At 39.7% G+C, this 20,629-nt stretch overlaps 1 protein-coding gene across 8 annotated transcripts in view; it reads left to right on the top strand.

Moving 5' to 3' along the window:
* ANK3 (ankyrin 3) overlaps positions 1-20,629 on the top strand; it is a 731,099-nt gene that overhangs the window by 682,947 nt on the left and 27,523 nt on the right. For 4 of the 8 annotated variants that reach the window (XM_059729850.1, XM_059729852.1, XM_059729851.1 and 1 more), the window contains 5 exons: positions 479-8,194; positions 8,825-8,899; positions 10,020-10,151; positions 15,005-15,148; positions 17,587-18,265. In XM_059729850.1, the coding sequence (XP_059585833.1) occupies positions 479-8,194; positions 8,825-8,899; positions 10,020-10,151; positions 15,005-15,148; positions 17,587-18,265 (8,746 nt within the window). The remainder of the gene's footprint in view (positions 1-478; positions 8,195-8,824; positions 8,900-10,019; positions 10,152-15,004; positions 15,149-17,586; positions 18,266-20,629) is intronic. The other 4 variants (XM_019496685.2, XM_019496683.2, XM_019496682.2 and 1 more) reach the window with 1 other exon arrangement.

The raw sequence follows: 20,629 nt of genomic DNA, 5'->3' as shown, positions 1-20,629 counted from the left end.
ACATTGTTTTATGTAGGTGCACTATATGAACAGAACAATAGAACAACAGAAATTCCTAAAAGGATAATTGTAGTAGTTGCAAAAAGCAAAGACATACCTATACAGGCAAAATGAAGTCACATTAATATTCCAAAAATAGCACATCAGAAAGTCAATGGGAAGTAAGAGAAGAATTTTTTGTTGTGGTTATTATTTTTTATCATTATGGATTCCTTCTTTATGTCTGTTTTCCATTGTTTGCGGACTTGGTTGCTATATGCATTCTATTCTTTCATTTCATGTTGCTTTTTTATTTTGGCTCATTCCTATTCTTTCTTTTTCAATTGTTCCTTTTACCTACTCCATTCTAACTCATTCAAACAATTGTACTTGCTTTTTGTAATATTACAACGTTTACTGACCAATTTTCTTCTCTGGTCTCTCTGTTTTTCAATCATTTTTGTTGATTTTATGTTTGATTTTGATTTAAAAATTTAAGAAACAGTTGAACGGAGTGCAGGAGCAACAAGAACCCTACCCGCTACTTATTCATACAAGCCATTCTTTTCAACAAGACCATATCAGTCATGGACAGCCGCTCCAATTACAGTGCCTGGGCAACCCAAATCAGGCTTCACTTCCCTATCAAGCTCTTCCTCTAACACTCCTACAGCTTCCCCATTAAAATCAATATGGTCTGTTTCTTCTGCTTCTCCAATCAAATCCACATTAGGAGCTTCTACTACTTCTTCGGTTAAATCTGTTAGCGATGTAGCATCTCCAATTAGATCCTTTCGGACAATTTCTTCACCAATAAAAACTGTTGTATCACAGCCTCCATATAATATCCAAGTTTCTTCTGGTTCTTTCATCAGAGCTCCCACAGTAACAGAAGCCACTAATTTAAAAGGGCTGGCATCCACTTCAACATTTCCCTGTCGGACATCTCCAGTGACTACAGCAGGGTCTCTTTTGGAGAGATCATCCATTACCATGACGCCTCCAGCATCCCCCAAATCAAACATTAACATGTATTCTTCAAGTTTGCCATTTAAATCAATCATCACATCAGCATCACCACTTTTATCTTCTCCTCTAAAATCAGTGGTATCTCCTGCTAAGTCAGCAGTTGATGCTGTTTCATCACCTAAAGTCATGATGACTTCATCTCTCTCATCACCTGTGAAACATGTAGCTAGTCATGCAGATGTAGCATTGGTTAATGGATCTGTGCCACCTCTGAAATACCCTTCCTCTGCCAATTTAATAACAGGATCCAAAGCCACCGCCACATTTCAAGACAAGATCTCTGCAGCTACAAATTCTGCAAGTTGTGCTGCCATTGCAGTTGCTGACACAGTTGAGAGAGTGTTTTCGACTACTACTACAATGTCATTTTCTCCAGTCAGGTCATTTATGTCTTCAGCACCATCAGCTTTTCAGTCAATAAGAGCTACTTCTGCAGGTGCACTATATACATCCCTTGGATCAATATCTACAACTACCTCTTCAGTAACTTCATCAACGATAACAGTGCCAGTATATTCTGTAGTCAATGTTTTGTCAGAACCAACATTAAAGAAGCTTCCAGAGTCATCTTCACTTACAAAATCAGCAGCTGCATTATTGTCACCTATTAAAACATTGACTACAGAGGCACATACACAGTCCCACTTTAGCAGAACTTCATCTCCAATAAAATCTTCCTTATTTTTAGCACCCTCTGCTCTTAAGTTGTCCACACCATCTTCTTTATCCTCTAGTCAGGAGATATTGAAAGATGTTGCTGAAATGAAGGAGGACTTAATAAGGATGACTGCAATATTGCAGACAGACGTAACAGAGAACAAGCCATTCCAACCTGAACTAACTAAAGAGGGTAGAATTGATGATGAAGAGCCTTTTAAAATTGTTGAGAAAGTAAAGGAGGACTTAGTAAAAGTTAGTGAGATACTGAAAAAAGATGTGTGTTTAGAAAATAAAGGGTCATCCAAAGTATCAAAAAGTGATCAAGGACACTTATCTGAAGATGACTGGGTAGAGTTCAGTACAGAGGAGATTGATGAAGCAAAACAGCAAACAAAAACATGTCATCCTATATCTGTTCCAGAAAAAATGCAAATTAAAACTAAAGTCATGTCTGAGAAAGATTATAATTTGTCAAAAGTTATTGATTATTTAACAAATGATATTGGGAGTAGTTCACTAACAAACATAAAGTACAGGTTTGAAGAAGGGAAAAAAGAAGGTGAAGAGAGACAAAAACGCATTTTAAAACCAGCCATTGCTTTACAGGAACATAAGCTTAAAATGCCTCCAGCCTCCATGAGGCCTTCTACTTCAGAAAAAGAATTATGTAAAATTGCAGATTCCTTTTTTGGAACAGATACAATTTTAGAGTCTCCAGATGATTTTTCTCAACCTGACCAAGACAAAAGTCCTTTGTCTGACAGTGGGTTTGAAACAAGAAGTGAAAAAACCCCTTCAGCCCCCCAAAGTGCAGAAAGCACAGGGCCAAAACCACTTTTTCATGATGTGCCCATCCCTCCTGTCATTACAGAAACAAGAACCGAAGTAGTTCATGTTATCCGCAGCTATGAACCTTCATCAGAAGAGATTCCAGAGCAGCAAACAGAGGAGCTACCACCATCAAAACCTGCATCTACTTTTATGGAGTTGGAGCAAAAATCTGCTGGGTCTATTAAAGAAAAAGTTAAAGCCTTTCAAATGAAAGCCAGCAACAGTGAAGAAGATGACCACAAATGTGTGCTTAGCAAAGGTGTCCGTGTGAAAGAAGAAACTCACATCACTACTACAACTAGAATGGTTTATCATAAACCTCCATGTACTGAAAGTACTTCTGAAAGAATTGAGGAAACAATGTCCGTTCATGACATAATGAAAGCTTTCCAGTCAGGACGTGACCCTTCCAAAGAACTGGCAGGTTTATTTGAACATAAATCATCCGTAACATCAGATGTTAGCAGAGCTGTTGAAACTTCACAACAACCTGCTGAGAAGGACAGCAAAATGAAACCCAAACTGGAGCATATAATAGAGGTCCATATTGAAAAAGGTAATCAAGCTGAACCTACTGAAGTCATTATTAGAGAAACAAAAAAGCGTCCAGAAAAAGAAATGTATGTATATCAAAAAGACTTACCACAGGGAGATTTTAACTTAAAAGATTTGGAAAAACATGATGTTTTTCCTTGTTCAGATGAACAAGGTCAGCAAGAAGAAGAAGAACTTACAGCTGAAGAATCACTTCCTTCTTATTTGGAGTCTTCTAGAGTAAACACTCCTGTGTCCCAGGAAGAAGACAGTCGCCCTAGTTCTGCTCAACTGATATCTGATGACTCTTACAAAACACTGAAGCTTTTGAGTCAGCACTCAATAGAATACCATGATGATGAGCTGTCAGAATTAAGAGGGGAGTCTTACAGGTTTGCTGAGAAAATGCTTCTTTCAGAAAAGCTAGATGTATCTCATTCTGATACTGAGGAGTCAGTTACTGACCATGCTGTACCCCTTAGTTCAGAAATACAGGGGTCTGATAAGCGATACAGAGAAAAAGTAGCCACTGCCCCTAAGAAAGAAATTATCTCCAAAATCTATAAAGATGTATCTGAAAATGGTGTAGGTAAAATGTCTAAAGATGATCATTATGATAAAGTGACAGTATTACACTATGCTGGAGATGTTAGTAGTCCAAAACATGCCGTGTGGATGCGCTTTACTGAGGACAGATTAGACAGAGGTAGAGAAAAGTTGATATATGAAGACAGGGTGGACAGGACTGTTAAGGAGGCAGAAGAAAAACTGACTGAAGTATCACAGTTTTTTCGGGACAAAACAGAAAAGTTGAATGATGAACTACAATCTCCAGAGAAAAAGCAGCATAAAAAAAATGGCAAAGAAATACATTCTAGTCAGAGGTCTGCCAGTAGCAGCCCTGAAAAGGTACTACTTGCAGAATTACCATCAAGTGATGATTGGAGTAAAGTGAGACAGTATGGGCGCAATGGAAATTTTTTTCCAAAATCTGATGAAAGAAGAGCAGCCAGTTTGCCCAGCAGTCCTGAAAAAAGGATTTTTGTACAACAAATAGAGGACTGTAAACAAACTATGGAACACAAAGGAAATGCTCAACAGACTGGCATGCCTGAAGCTTCACAGGCTGGATTTCAGCTCAAGCAATCAAAACTCAGTTCCATTAGACTTAAATTTGAACAAAGTATAAGCCCAAGAACCAAAGACCTACCTCAAGAAGAGAAAGAGCAAGCTAGTCAGTCCAAAATTCCAGTAAAGAAATTACAAGAAAGCAAGCTACCAGTGTACCAGCTTTATGCAAGGGAAAAGCAGGCAAAGCAAATAGATGTCACGGATGGAAACGTGGCTTTGCAAAAAGAAATTAAAATGAAAGAAGATAACGTCCAAGGTAAAGGAAGAGTTATAGAAGACCTTTCTGCTTCAGATGTACAGAAACAGAAAACTGAAACATCAAGCAAAAACATGCCAGAACATTTTTTGGAACAGCAGGCTAAAATTTTTTCATACAGCTCAGACTCACCAATGAAGGGACACTGGGACAAAAAAATCTATAGAACTTGGGAGAGTCCTGGAGCTTCTAATTATAAAACACAGAAAGAAAAACACTCGCATATACTTGTTCCAGATGCAGTAAAAGAAAACCATATTGATCATGCTGATGAGAACACTGAGAAAAAGAGTGAATTTATCACTGTGACAGAGTGTGAACAGAAATTGTCAACAAATGGATCTCATTCAGAGGAGGTGAAGGAAGTGACTGTGAAATCCCCATCAAAAAAGGTTCTGTACAGAGAGTATATTATCCGAGAAGGGGAATGTCCCAGTGAAACAGCTGATAACATTTCAAAGAGAAAAGAAGACTTGACTATGTCCCACATTCCAGTCAGAATTGCTGAGGAGAAGACTGTCCTTGATCAGTCCAAAAGCACCATTTATGAACTGTCAGCTAAAGTGTCCCAGTCAACTATGCTTAAGGAGCAAGTTGAAAGACAATTTGATTATGCAGAAGATGAAAAAATAAAACATTCAGAAATCAGTAAAGTTACCAAGCAACAAGGTTCTTCCATAGGGTTAAGTCCTCCTGTGGAGGAAACTGAAATATCCCATAGCAAATCACCTGATTCTTTAGAATTTACTCCTGGAAAGGAATCTCCTTCGAGTGAGTTATTTGACCCTAGCGCCAGTGATTACTTGGATAAAGTTTCACCTTTAGTAAATACTGAGGGAGTGAAAGAAATAAAGACTTTACCTGTCTATGTCAGTTTTGTTCAAGTAGGAAAGCAATATGAAAAAGAGATGCAACAAGGAAATGTGAAAAAAATTATAAGTCAGGAAAGTAAGACAATACAAGAGACAAGGGGAACATTTTATACAGCTAGACAGCAAAAACAGCCTCCTTCTCCACAAGGTAGTCCAGAAGATGATACATTAGAACAAGTATCGTTCATAGATAGCTCTGGGAAAAGCCCTCTAACCCCAGAAACCCCCAGTTCTGAGGAAGTGAGTTATGAGTTTACCTCTAAAACACCTGACTCACTAATAGCTTATATACCAGGCAAGCCCAGTCCCATACCTGAGGTTTCTGAGGAATCGGAGGAGGAAGCAGAGGCCAAATCAACCTCTATAAAGCAGACAGCGGTGGAGGAACCAAAAATTGATAAAATTATGCCTAATAATATAAACAAAGACTCTAACAAAAGACCAAAAAGTAACAGAGTTGCCTACATTGAATTCCCACCTCCTCCACCATTAGATGCAGATCAAGCAGAGTCAGAGAGGAAGCATCATTATTCCCCTGAGAATGAGGTGGATATGATAGAAGTAAATCTACAAGATGAACATGACAAATATCAACTGGCTGAACCAGTGATAAGAGTTCAGCCACCTTCTCCTGTGCCACCTGGAGCAGATGTCAGTGATTCCAGTGATGATGAATCTCTGTACCAACCAGTTCCATTAAAAAAGTATACTTTTAAACTAAAAGAAACTGAAGATGACCAGAAGGAAGCCTCAAAACCTAAATCCCCTGAAAAGAGTGAGAAACAGGAAGAGTTAGGCCATCCTACTTCTGGGATACCCAATGAGTTTGACATTGGCCTTGATTCACCTCAGAATGATGTAGTGCAAAATGGGAACAATGACCAGTCTGTCACTGAGTGTTCCATAGCAACTACTGCAGAATTCTCTCATGATACAGATGCAACTGAAATTGACTCTCTTGACGGTTATGACTTACAAGATGAAGATGATGGTTTAACTGAGAGTGATTCTAAACTTGCATGTCCTGCTGTAGAAACCAAAAAGGATATTTGGACTACAGAGGGCATCTTAAAGCAGACTGATCGTTGCTTCAGTCAAAGCAAGCTTGAAGTTATTGAGGAGGAAGGAAAGGTAGGCACTGAAGAGGACAAGCCACCTTCAAAAGTTCCAGCTTCTGAAAAGAATTCAGATAAAACTGAACAGAAGTCAGGGGCTCAGTTTTTCACATTAGAAGGCAGGCACCCTGACAGAACTGTGTTTCCTGATACGTATTTCAGTTACAAAGTAGATGAAGAATTTGCAACCCCTTTTAAAACAGTAGCTACCAAAAGTCTAGATTTTGACCCATGGTCCAATAATCGAGGAGATGATGAAGTGTTTGAGACTAAATCCAGGGATGATGAGGCTAAGCCATTTGGTCTGGCAGTGGAAGACCGATCTCAAGCAACAACACCAGATACAACTCCAGCCAGAACTCCAACAGATGAAAGTACTCCAACTAGTGAGCCCAACCCCTTCCCATTTCATGAAGGGAAGATGTTTGAGATGACTCGCAGTGGTGCAATTGACATGAGCAAGAGGGATTTTGTTGAAGAAAGACTCCAATTTTTTCAGATTGGTGAGCATACTTCTGAAGGGAAGCCAGGGGACAAGGGGGAAGGGGATAGTACAGTCACTGCCATCACACAGCCACAGTCAGGGGACAACACTGTAGAAACAAACCTAGAGAGAGGAGTAGAAACATCAGCAGTTGAACATAAGCCCATCATCCAGGCCAGTGGAGATTGCATGGAAGCAACACTTGGTAGTAACTCACTGGAGAAATCGTCAACAGCTGTTAACACTTCTAAAGTTGATCCCAGATTGCGTACACCAATTAAAATGGGAATTTCCGCTTCCACCATGACTCTGAAGAAAGATGGCCCTGGAGAAGTAACAGATAAGATAGACACTATGATGCCAAGTTGTCAGGGATTAGAAACTGAAAACATAGCAGTGATTACAAGTTCAGCTACTATCCAGACAAGCTGTAGGCAAACCGAGGCACATGATTTTCCAAAAGATAATTTTAATAACAACAACAATTTGGATTCATCCACTATCCATACAAATAATATTGCCAGTAATGTAGTACTAAAAGAACATTCTGAACCCAAATGTTCCACACACAAAGCTAATCAAATGAAAAGCACTTCAGGAAAAGGTGCAGGGGCAACGCAAGGACACAAAATAAGAGATAAGCAAAAAGTACTTGGAGAACAGCAAAAGTCAACAGAGTTGGTAGGAAGTAGAGCAAAATCAAAACTTCCCATAAAGGCCAGCTCAGTAAAAGAAGTCTTCCCACTAAGTAATCTTCAAAACAATACAGGGAGTAAAATGAAACGGGCCACTAAACCTGACAAAATAAAGCAAAATGTTTCTGCTCCCTGTCTAGAAGTAAGATCTAAGATTCCAGTAAAAAATACGTATAGGAATAATCTAGCTAGAAAAACTCCAGCAGTGCAAAAGCAAGAGCAGTTAGAAAAAGGAAAAATGAAACAGCTTCCTTCTAAATTACCAATAAAGGTAAGATCTACCTCCATCACAATGACAACGGTTAAAGTAAAAAAAAATCAGCTTAGGGAGGTATGTAAACATTCTATTGAGTATTTTAAGGGAATTAGTGGTGAGACATTAAAACTTGTGGATCGTCTCTCTGATGAAGAAAAAAAGATGCAGTCAGAGGTGTCTGATGATGAAGAAGACAGTACATCAAGAAACGCATCATTATCAGAAGCCACTCAAGTTTACCAGCCTTCCATTACATCGAAGTCTGCTAGAGATATGAGAACAGAGGCAGCATCTTTAAAATCAAAGATTGAAAAGGCCGACAGTGAGAGGAGGAGGAGGAGTAAGAGGACTGGTGAGAATGAAGGCAGTCAGGTTTCTGGAGCTCTCATGGCTCACCTCGTGGAGATCAAGCCTAGTTTGTAAAACTTTCAACTTGTTGATCCTAGTGCATGAACTGTTGTGATTGTTTGTGGAGTGATTTACTGTAGTTCTCATTCTGTCATTGTCATCTGTATGTGCTGTCTTATACTCTTCTTTCTTCCTGTTAAACAAATTCTGTACTGTAGACAGATAGTGATGCATGCTAAGAATATTGTGTAACTCAAAACTTGAAAAATTTTCTTTTGTGATAGCAAAATTAATTTTGTCAAAGTAGAGAAAGTAGGTGTTAATTCAATCCTGGTGTTTTTTTGGGGGGTTCTTGAACAACTTGTGTACAGTCCAGTAACTAGGTTGTCAGCATGTTTGGTTTCATTATACTACAACATCATGTAGCTTGATATTTGGCCTTACGGAGCTGAAAGTATAAATAACAGCTGTGAAAATAAATTATGTATAGGTTATTAGGACACAATCATTTGAGTAGACAACATGAACACCATCAACTTAGTAAGATTAAAATATTAAATATTATAATAAGCTATTGTCCAGTATTGGAGAACTCTTTACACAATTTTTCTAATCAAGGAATTGTAAATCACAGGTCCACAGAGTCCATGTGAGCGTACCGATATAAGGATGGCAATTGTAGCTGATCACCTGGGACTTAGCTGGACAGGTAAATTTTCATTATGTCAGTACAATCAATCCTGGGATTTTACAGTCATTACTTTTGCAAATAATCTTTTCTAGTTAGGCTTTACATGTCCTTTACAGTTTAAAGGCCAGGCACCTTCAGGTTCTTTTGAAGTTGTGTGGCATTAATGGTACTGTGCATGTTGTAGGCAGAGCTCTCCATCTCACAAAACTAGAGTCTGTATAAACATTTATAAATTTCAATAGAAATGTAATTGAAAATTATAATAACAAATAATTATGCCTTTTATTTAAAATAATTGAAGTCACTTTAATATTAATCTCAAAATGATTGCCTGAAAGCAGAGATGCTAAAGATGTGGCCCAAAGAACCATTTCATATGGCCCATGGGGCTCTTTCAGGAGCCAGGAGTTCAGTGGAGGTCCCCCTGCCAAATTTCCAGGTAGGGATTCCTGTTGATGATGCATGTCATTGTTCAGGGGACAATTGACAACTGTCACTGCCAGGTCCAGATCTTTCCTTCAGATCTGGATGCCCTCCTCGCACGGTTGAGTTTGACACCTTGCCCTAAAGTGTCGGGTCATGACAGGGTCAAGAGAAAGACCATTGGTTTGGTCCAGACTGACATTCCCTCAGTTCCAGAATTCTGATTTTTCCAGTGTTGAGCACTAGAAGTTTGTATACAACAGCACCTATAGGTATTCAGCCCATTACATTAATTTTACTAGTTCTGCAGTTACAAATTGTACATCAATGCAAATCTAATTCCCTCTATGTGGATACCAAGTACTTGAACATATAAGATTGTAAAAATCAGTGTGGGGTGACCTCTGCAGTGATTTTTTTTTTTTTTTTTTTTTTTGTATGTGTGATGTATTGCATGTAGATACAACATATTACGTAATAGGCCAATTATTACACAGATATGGTATGATTTTTTTCTTTCCAAATTAAAGAATGATACTTTAATACCTGTTGTTGTCATTATCCTATAAATGATCAATTTGTGTTATATTTTTGTTGATGTGAATTCATATGTATAACCTAATGAAGCTGTTACTTTCACAGAATACATAAGATATAAGCCTGACATGATGATTACAATGTGTTTTTACAGTGTGTTTTTTTTCTTGCTTTATAGAACTGGCAAGGGAACTGAATTTTTCTGTGGATGAAATTAATCAAATACGAGTAGAAAACCCAAACTCGCTGATTGCTCAGAGCTTCATGTTATTAAAAAAATGGGTTACCAGAGATGGGAAAAATGCTACAAGTAAGTTCAGAGCAGTTCTTTTTGTTGTTTATGAATTATACATGACTTCACATATTGTCATGTCTACAAAGTGCAGCCTGTACATGAATGTGTATATTTTTTGTAATAAGTGCTCTCTGCGCATGTCTGTTGAAGTCCAAACTTGGTAGTGGGGTGAAATTCTCCAGAGGACAAATATACCAGCCTTTATACCTGTTGGTTTTCACTCCATCTCTCAATATCTGGGGTGGGCTAGTGGTGTTCTGCAGAGATGTAATTCCATCAGCCAATCACTGTCTAGCAAAAGATGCACATTTCTTGTATGGGCTCCCCTACCAAGGCCCACTTCTGATTCACTGAAAAGGCACTGGTTTTATTCTGTTCTGGTTATTTTGTGTTTTATGGGAGAGACCTTTTCTTTCTTTGAATATCTTATGATATAACCAAAACAACATATGAAATGTAAAGATGGCATGAGAGGGTGTCATGTAGAGAATTGTTTTTACACGAGCAGTAACAAGATTTCACCGTATCTAAATATGATCACATTCCTCATTCATTAGCCATATACTTAACAATCCTACTGTTTCTACAAGTACAGTGACATTTCTACAGATGTATAAAGCCATGCTAATCTGAAGTCAGGCAGAAGGTAGGGTCTAAGAGGCATGAGCTTTCATAGGCAGCAGCCTATTTTTTCAGGAAAGGATTCGCAGAAAAAAACCCCCTTTATATAGAAGGAAAAGGGGCAGGGACTGTTGAGAGAGGTAATAAGTGGGTAGGTTAGACTGAGATAAACAAAGTAGTTAAAACCTGGATGGACATTGGACTTAACAGATGGTCCAGGTAATGGAATAAGAAGTCCTGGACCCTGTTGAGACCATAATTAATACAATCAAGTCTGCATAATCTCTTCTTCTACAATTTCAGATTCAAGTTGGTTTTTAAAGTTCTATTGTTTAAGGATAGCTAGTCTGAAGTCATAGAATCACAAAACAGTAAGGCCAAGATGAACCTCCAGAAGTTGTCAAGTCCCAACCCCCTGGGGTAGGGATGTCATTACACATAAACCGGTTTAAGTGATCACAAACTGGTTTAAACCTGTAACAGAACATAAGTTCAGTGCACATAAACCAGTTTCAAAATGGCTGAAATTGATTTAAGATAAACCTGGTTGAATGTAGTATCAGACTTAACTGATTTGGGTTAAACCGGTTTATGCAGTCTGTCCCAGACCCCTTCCTGGTTTAAGTTAAACTAGAGTCTTCCAGCACTCCTAGCATGCTCTCTGGGCTGGGTGGGGCTGTCTACTCCAGACAGCAGAGCTGGCCCCTCCCCCTTCTCCCTGGCCAGAGCTCCAGCAGAGACTGCAGACACAGCAGGATCTGCCTGGCTTCCTCCTGCCACACCCGCTTGCTGCTCAAGCAGGGAACCCCCCTCCCATCTTCCACAGCCCCATGAACCTTAGGCATGTGGTATGCTATCTTATGCTGAGAGGTGTCTCTGTGTGTTTCTCCAATTTCATTTGGATAGGCAAACAGGACAGTGTCCATTTAGGGAGCTAATCAACAGGTCAGCTGTTAAGGTCCCTCCTTCCTTCCTTGGAAAAAGCAGTTTCAGAAGAGCTTCAACTAATGAGAGAGACTATTGTTTTGCTGATGGGGTGATAAACACTATTATCAGCCCCCTGTTGACTTGTTCACCTGTCAGTTTGCTGCAGACAGTATAAAGAAGCAGGAAGAGGGAGATTGAAAAGCTCCATATCATCAACAGATGCATGCACTGCACCCTCTACCTCCCCTTGCCTCAGAGTGCTAGCCTGGGGCTGGGGGCTGGCCATACTTCCGCCCCTTGAGTAGCAAGCTGGGAAAAGCCTGGGATGGCGCAGGCAGATGTCCCTAATCAGAGCATCCTGCTGGGGTCTGGCCATGCCCCCCTTAGCTCAGCACTCTGGAAGGGAAGGGAGGGCTGTTCCACTGCAGGCATGTGCCTACATTTTTTCAGTCCAGAGGGGATGTCTGTGCAGTTACAAACTGGCTCAGCCTAGGCAGGTTAGACTAACCTGCAAAGATTGAATCAGTTCTGGCTCAGGCTTTTTTAATGTCTACCCCTAGACCTAATCAAGGCAGGATCACCCCTATCCAAACCATCCCCTAAGTGCTTTTCATAACCTATTACTAAAAATATACAAACAATCCTGTTGCAAGGCATATAAGATACATTGTTCAAAAACACCAATAACACCTTAATCTGCCACCAGTCAAGCAGGGAGATGAGGGCCTGTCAGTGTCCTGCCACTGCGAAGATTAGAAACACAAGGAATATAGCCAAGGCCCCACTACGGAGGAGGATATAAAAAACCCGTGCTGTACATGCCAATCTGATTGCGAGATAAAATTCTTACCTAATTATATATGTATCTGACTCTGAATTGAAAAGCAAGACCCCCTAACCAGGAACTTACAGGTTTTAGTTCCAGCAGTATCAGGGGAACACTGTAGTCAAAATCCTCAGCTTTGGCTGCTAACAACACCCAATGTTTCTGAGGAAGGTAAAACAATAAATAAATAAATAAATATTTGAAAAACCTTGACATTGTAGCAACTGGAGGAGGAAAAATTCCATCCCAACTCCATGTGACAACCAGCATGGGGAAAACCAAACACCCTACATTCTGCTCTGCAAACGGGGGCAGCAAACGTAACTCTACATGCCACATCCCCTAACTGGAGAGCAGGACTTTCTGTAACCCTATTTCCTTCATAAACATTTCCTGCCCCCTTTTATCTTCTTCTGTAGCTAAGCTCATTGGGGAACTCTGCTTCATTCTTCTGCTGCTGATCATGGTTCTCTCTGGACTGCAGAACTTTTCTCCTGATCTTTCAGTGATCCATGGCAGGGAGGGTCTCATGGGTTTCCAACTATTCCTTTTTACAGCATATCCAGGCATAGCTGCTCCTAAACTATATCACTGAGCAATGTTTATCCAATGTCTTCTTAAAAACCTTCAAAGGAGGAGATTCCACAACTTCCATAAGCATTCTACTGCCTCACTATTCTAACAATGAAGACATTTTTCCTGATATTCATTCAAAACCTAATTTGTTGCAACTTCAAACCATTATTTTGCATCTTACTTTGCAGTGGTGGGGAAGAGGTGTTCTCCTTTAGCTGCATTACACTGCAGACTCAATACAAGTCTGATCTGCTAGGACTCTTAGATCCTTCTTTGTAGTGCTGCCATCCAGCCAGTTGTCACCCCTTTTTTTTTACCTGTGTTTTTTATTATTCTTCCTGACACATAGCACCTTGCATGACAATTTTATCCCATTGGCTTCAGCCCAGCTTTCTAGTATATCAAAGTTCTTTCTGAATTATGCTCCTGTCCTCCAGTGTGTTTCATGCCATTTGCAAATTTTCCCAGAAAGCTCTATATTCCAGCATCCAAATAATTAATAAACACATTAACCTCCCTGGGCATTTCATCTTTGAGGCCCAGTCCAGTTCAAAGTGTTCTGCCAGAGTCTTTAGTGTGTTCTGGAACTAATGTTGAATTAGAACCCATTCATTCTTTTAGGTAGGGATTTCCCCATCTGGCCAGTGAAGACATTAGAGGAACACTAAGCACGTGATGGTGTATGTGACATTGGTAGAAAAGCAGGTGAATGAGCCCCCAGGTGTGTTGCTGAGTCCAGTGATGATATGGTCTGTGTTGATGAGTGGCAAAACTGACATCTAGGTTTCCCCTATGCTTTTCCTGTTTCCTTCTTTATAGAAGTTTCTGTTTCTGCCATAAGTTGTTGCCTACAGAACTTTGTGCCTCTGCAGTAGCATAACTAGGGCTGAGTGAGCAGGACACCAGCCCCTGTTCCAACTATGAGAGGGTGTGAGAATCCCATAGCTCCCTGCCCCCTCCCCCGCTCCAGCAGTCTGTCACAGTGCTGTCTTACACTGCCCTGGCCCAGCCATAGTTCAGAGAGCTGGTCAGCACACACTGCACCAAACTATATCTGGGGTGAGTGGGGCAAACAGAATGGTGCTTCTCACCCCTGTCCCCCAGGGAGCCTTTGCCAGAGCAAGCAGCATGCATTGGGGATACTGGGGACTGGTGAGGGGCAGGGGATCAAATGGGGTACCAGGCCCAGCTACCAGGGAATCCAGCTTTGAGGCTTCTGTTGCCAAAATGAATTCTGCTACAGCAGCAGAGGCAATAGCCCAGGCAAGTAACTTCCTTTCCCCTGACCCACATCTCCTCTTACCCCCTGCCAGTGGTCAGCATATCCATATCCCTCCCCACCCCCAGGCCAGGAGCTCATTATGCCTCTGTCTCTCTGAAACAATTAGTCCCTAAGGTGCCATGATTACTTACTGAATGACAAATCTAGTAGAAGAATATTTGGTTCTGATAGTAAGAGGATATATTATTTAATCCGTCCATGCCCCCATTATGGACGGACAGATAGACAGACACAGACAGATGGACTAAGCCTTTTATTTATATATATAGAATGATGTGATATAATTAATTATGAAAAAGACTCATATTGAATGGAAATCTCATGTAAGTATGCGGCAGAATGATTTCTTAAGGAAACTAGTCATAGAATCATAGGGCTAGAAGGGACCCTGAAGCATCATCAGGTCCAGCCCCCTGCATGAGTGGGAAAGACATCTGGGGTCAGGTGACCATTCAGTCTTCTCTTGGAGTCCTCTAGGGTAAATGATAGCATACCTTTCCAGATTTAAATTGAGGCAGAAATTTGTCTCAGCAACTTTTAATGTATCTAGTATGAATGGGACTGAGAAAAATAATTGGAAAGCTCATAATGGCAGACTTTTTTTCTCACATATTTCTATCTTTTTTTTTTTTCCAGCTGATGCCTTAACCACTGTATTGACAAAAATTAATCGAATAGACATTGTGACCCTGTTGGAAGGACCAATATTTGATTATGGAAATATTTCAGGCACCAGAAGCTTTGCAGATGAAAATAATGTTTTTCATGATCCTATCGATGGTAATTGAATTCTATGCCCATCTTTAATCCAAAGACACATCTACTCATACAAGAAACATACCTGAAATAAAAAGAGTAAATTAGGAAGGATTCATTTTATTTCATATTAAGATATTTTCCTTTCCAACATCTTAATTTTGCTACCTGCTTGAACATTTTTACTTTAAGTTTTAAAATCTCACATATGTGATAATCATACAAAAATGTCATATGTACTTGTATAGTATTCTCAATTTTCATTTCATATAAGTTTTACATCTCAAAGTTAAGGGTCTGATCCTTGCAATACAAATAAGCAAAGTTCTTCCCACTAACTTCATTGTAGATAGATGGGGACTAATGTCTTGTTCTCCTTTAATTCACAAATCAAGGATCATGTATACACAGATCATACATAAAATTAGATACTTGCTTATGTAATAAAAATACATTTTGACTGTAGTTTGTATGATACTTTTCCCCAAATTACCTGAAAAAATATATTAATTGGTTTCATTTCCATAGACAAGACAGTAGGACATTTTAAAAAAGAAATAATTGGGTGTTTGGTAATGGCATATGGTAAAAAGAACTTATGGTTTACCAACGTGTAACTTTTAGACAAATGAATTCCAGTTTTTGATTATTTTCATTTGAAACCCTAAGAAATTGCACAATTTTCTATATTTACAATAGCAGCTTAGAAACAAGAGAATGTTTAGTTTTCACATAAGAAAATATCTATTTCACTCATCATATTCAGTGAAAATATATAATAGATTTCACCCTGCAAATATATAATGGAATTATAGAAGTTGCATTCATTTTGAGTTAGATAAAAGTCAAGAACTGCAGGATAAATGGAGTTCTGATATATACAACAGAATTGCCATAAGCAAACTGTGGAGATACTAATTACAGTTATTTTTGTTATTAAATGATTGATCTTTTAGATACACTGAGGGCAGGCATTGGCACCTCATCTCTGATTTTGATTTTTGTCAGTCAGAAAATATTGTGTAGAGTTCTTTAGATAAGATTTAAATGCTCTTAGATGCAGTTTCTTCCTTTTTTTATTTTATTTATACGTATACTGATGTCTTAAATCTTTTCTCTTTAAATTAAATGAAGATTCTCCAATGTAAAGCACATAATTTCAGCATATCTCCATTATTAAGTAGCATGATTGGTCATTGAATCATTGCATTGCATATATAATTTTCTGTTGACATTTTAAGAAAGTTCCTCTTTAAATGTTGTTTATGACTTTTAATCATAACAGCAAAGTGTTTTAGGAAGGAAATGTGTTTCTCTGCAGTTGCTTTTTTGTCTCTCCTCTCTTCTCTGAACTTGCCTCAAGCTTCCTTTCCTCACCACGACCAGACCACGCTTTACCTTTCTCTCAGCTGATTCAAGAAAAAAATCTATAATTCACCTCCCTATGTAGACAGCACTGTCACTTTAACCCCAAGACATTTCTTCCTTTTTTTAGGCTATTGAACCTAATATTTCTTTGCTGGAGTGTACATTCCATTGTCATTTGTTTGTGTATATTCAGTCTAATCCTTGAGAATGGTTTTCTTCTCATGTTTTTATTGCTTATCTTTTCTTTTCTCTCTTTATTTGATCAGTGTTTCTGATTGCACCCATGTCACCAAGATCACTTCAGTCTCCAAGATCTCCTTACTCACCACAATCCTCTCATCTATATAACTTTACTGTACCTGAAATTTTTATATAGATCTTCCCTTGTGATTTCTGTGTTCTCTAATCCTTTTGTTAACCTGCTTGTTTTTTAGATTTTTTCCTGCTGCATTTGAAAATCTCCTTTACTGTCCTCACTAAGGTTCATTTGTATTCTTTATCCTTAAATCCATTTTATGGTGCAATAATTAAATGGGAGATACAAAGCTCCTAGTACATAGCTATTGCAAGTATTGTGTATTTTTTTTAAACCGAGATATTGAAAATGTGGGCCTCTTCTAGAAAGATATTTGAAGAAATTGGTTGTCCTGCATTATGAACTACCTATTCCTTGAAATTATGGCCATTGTGTTTGCAAGAACTAAAATAATAAAAAAGGAAATATTTATAATCTGGCTATAAAATACTATTTGATATCAGAAGGACAAACAACCCTATCCATTTTATTCATTTGCAGTCTCATAAGGGAATGTGCTATAGCTATAAAATATTAAAATGGCTGCAATTCAAATCATTAAACGTTTACTGACTATTTTTTCCAAAATAGTCAAAAAGCAGTAGCTGCATTGGGCCAGTCATTTTAGCAACTCTAATTTTTGTTGCATTCATTTAGGACAAACCAGTAAATTACCAAATTTACGTTCTCATTTTATCATACATTTTTCATATTTTATATAATTCAGTCATTTTACATGTTTGCTTATTTGTTGCTCCATATTTCATTCCAGTCAGTCCAAATGTACTGTCTTCCTTAGGTTACCCCACCATTCAAGTGGAACTGGAAACTCCCACTGGGTTGCGCTTCGTACCACCCACCCCCTTCCAACAAGATGATTTCTTTAGTAATATCTCTAGTATAGAGTCACCCCTTAGAACTCCTAGTAGACTGAGTGATGTGTTAGTAACTTCACAGGAGAATATAGATGGTACAGCAACAGGACCACCAGTGGTGACTGAAGAAGACACAACACTGGAAGACAGCAAATTCAATTTCTCAGTGCCTAGAGAAGGAACAGTTAAAAATATTTCCACAGGCCAGAGCCAGTTGGAGGACCTTGATGATTATCCACGGTATCTTGGTATTTATGCTGGGATGACGAAAGATGATAAGTACTCAAAACAAATGCAGGGTGAAGAGCCTAGTCAAAGAGGAGTGAGAATTGAACAGCATGAGAGAGAAAAGTCTGGTACTGATGAGGAGATGACAGAAGAAAAGCTTAAATCGCTATTTGAGGACATTCATCTTGAAGAAGGAGTTGAGTCAGAGGAGATGACAGAAGAAAAAGTATGGTCTATTCTTAAAGATGTTCAGCAAGCAGAACAGGAAATGTCTTCCATTACAGGTTGGCAGAGTGAGCCATCAAGTGTCAATGTTGAGCCACCAACACCAGGACGCAGAATAAGTGGTGAACTACTAGATCGGCTAGATGACAGGTAGGGACCAGCTTATGAATATATATGTCTGGCTTCAATCAAACCATCTCATGCTATTTTTCACCTCCAGGTAAAAATACATACATTTCTGAATAACTACGGAATTATGGAATTAGTTACATTCATAATTTAGTTTCTTTGTATTGTACATTTGTAAGTCAAGAACACAAACAAGTGAGTCCAAGCCCAGAAAAATAGAAGATAAAAGTAAATACCAACTGTGGTTTGAGTTAGATCATTCTGCTGTATCTTCATCTAGAAGTAGAAGTTTTCACCTCATCCAGTAGCACAGCCTGGGCCAGTCCTGCATGCTATGTGCAGTGCATGCTAGCCCCAGTGTGGGGCTTAGAAATGAAGCTGGCACACGCTGCATGAGGTGCTCACGCCAGAGCAGCCTTGTGCAATGGTTCCAGAGTATGGGGCCTGTGTGTGGGCCCAATCCGCATGGACCCAGGACTCCCTGGATTGACCCCCGTGTCATGTACTGTGTGGAGCATGCGTGCCTGGTCTAGCTCCACACACTGCGTGCAGCAAATGGTGGCCCTAGCCTGGGGCTTACACTATTGACTTGACAGGTGCCAGGCCAACCCTCAGGATCTCAATATTGCAGTGTTAGACAGGAGGGCATGATGCAAGATTATATACACACATACACGCAAACTACACAAACACTCTGTGGGTTCATACACAATTATATGCACATACATAAACACACAAACACACTTTCATGGCTGTGTGTTAACACTAGGGGGTGTTTTGGGGTAGCTTGGGGTTACTTGAGGTCAAGGTGCCCTGGGGTTACTCGGGGTCTCCTGGTACTGGGGTGGAAGCGAGGAAAAAGCCTGGTGGCAAGGAGGAAACAGCCAGGAAACAGAGAGGCAGAAAGCTGGGAGATGAGGGGGCTGGCAACTGAGAGGCAGAAAGCTGGGAGATCAGGAGGCATATAAGTGGTAGCAAAGAAGAGACAGCTGGGAAACTGAGGCAGGAAGCTGGGAGATTGGGGCTGGAAGGAGGGGCACAAAAGCTAGGAGATGGGGGCTTAAAGCTGGGAGATGGGGGCTGGAAACAGAGGCAGAAAGCTGGGAGATCAGGGCTGGAAATGAGATGGAAAGAACTGAGGAAGAAAGCAGGGAAATCAAGGAGGAGGGTCAGGAGGTCAATAAGACAAAACCCAACTCTGGGTTTCAGGAATATGGTTGAGCAGTTCCACCTCCTTAGCAGCTGGTGAAAGTCTCAAGGAAGGAGGGAATCAAGCTAGGAAGGAAGGAAACAAGCCTTTAGATGGCACCCATCCTCCAGTAAACGTCATGGTATCCTTTTGCACCAAGATTACTCCTCTAGTTGGGAGGACCTCATAGGGTAGGAAGAAACAGGTAGCAGTAGTGGCAGATTCAATCATTAGGCATTTAGATAGCTGGATTCATGACATCCAGGAGGACCACATGGTGACTTGCGTGCTGGGTAGCAGATCTTATGAAATGTGCAGATAGGCTGCTACATAGTGCTTTGGAAGTGCCAGTGGTTGTGGTTCATGTGGGTACCAGTGATATGGGAAAGTATAGCAGAGAGGTCCTGGAAGCTAAACTTAGGCTGGTAGGAGGTTGAAGTCCAGGACCACCACCATAGTGGAGTCACAGAGGAAATATGTACTGCAAATTAAAAAAAAAAATGGAAATCAGAGCAAAAGAAAGCTAGCATGGTTTAATGGCAGAGTTGCAGAGGCAATGAACAGAAAAAGGCTTCTTTCAAAAGGTGACAGTCAAATCCTAATGAGTAAAATAAAAAAGAACACAAACTCTGGTAAACTGTAATAAGGCAAACTAAAAATGACTTTGAGGAGAAACTTGTGAGAGACCAAAAAGGTGACAATAAATATATTTTTAAGTACATTAGGAGCTGAAGACCACCATGGATTCAGTTGGCCTTTGCATGGTCATGGTGTCAAAAGAACGCTAGAGGATGATGGAGCCATTTCCGAGAAACTAAATGCATTCTTTGCTTCTCTCTTCACTGTAAAAGATGTTATAGAGATTTCCTCACCAGATCCATTCCTCCCTAGGAACAAGTCTAGGGAGCTACCCGAATTGAAGTTTCAGTAGCTGAGGTTGTAGAGGAAATTGATAAACTAAACAATAGCAAATCACCAGGACCTCATGGCATTCACCCTAGGTTCGTGAAGGAGCTCAGATTGGAAATTGCTAAACTCCTAACTGTAGTATGCAACCTATCACTAAAAATAGCCTTGGTGCCAGAGGACTGGAGGGTTGCCAGTGTGCCTCCAATATTTAAAGAGTGCCCTAGTACCAAGTACAGGAATATTAAGTAACTAATACTGACACAAACTGTATTTACATGTTAATTTTC

This window comes from Alligator mississippiensis, chromosome 6 (genome assembly GCF_030867095.1).
Source record: "Alligator mississippiensis isolate rAllMis1 chromosome 6, rAllMis1, whole genome shotgun sequence".
NCBI classification, from domain to species: domain Eukaryota; kingdom Metazoa; phylum Chordata; order Crocodylia; family Alligatoridae; genus Alligator; species Alligator mississippiensis.
This window is presented reverse-complemented; position numbering and strand designations above follow the sequence as displayed.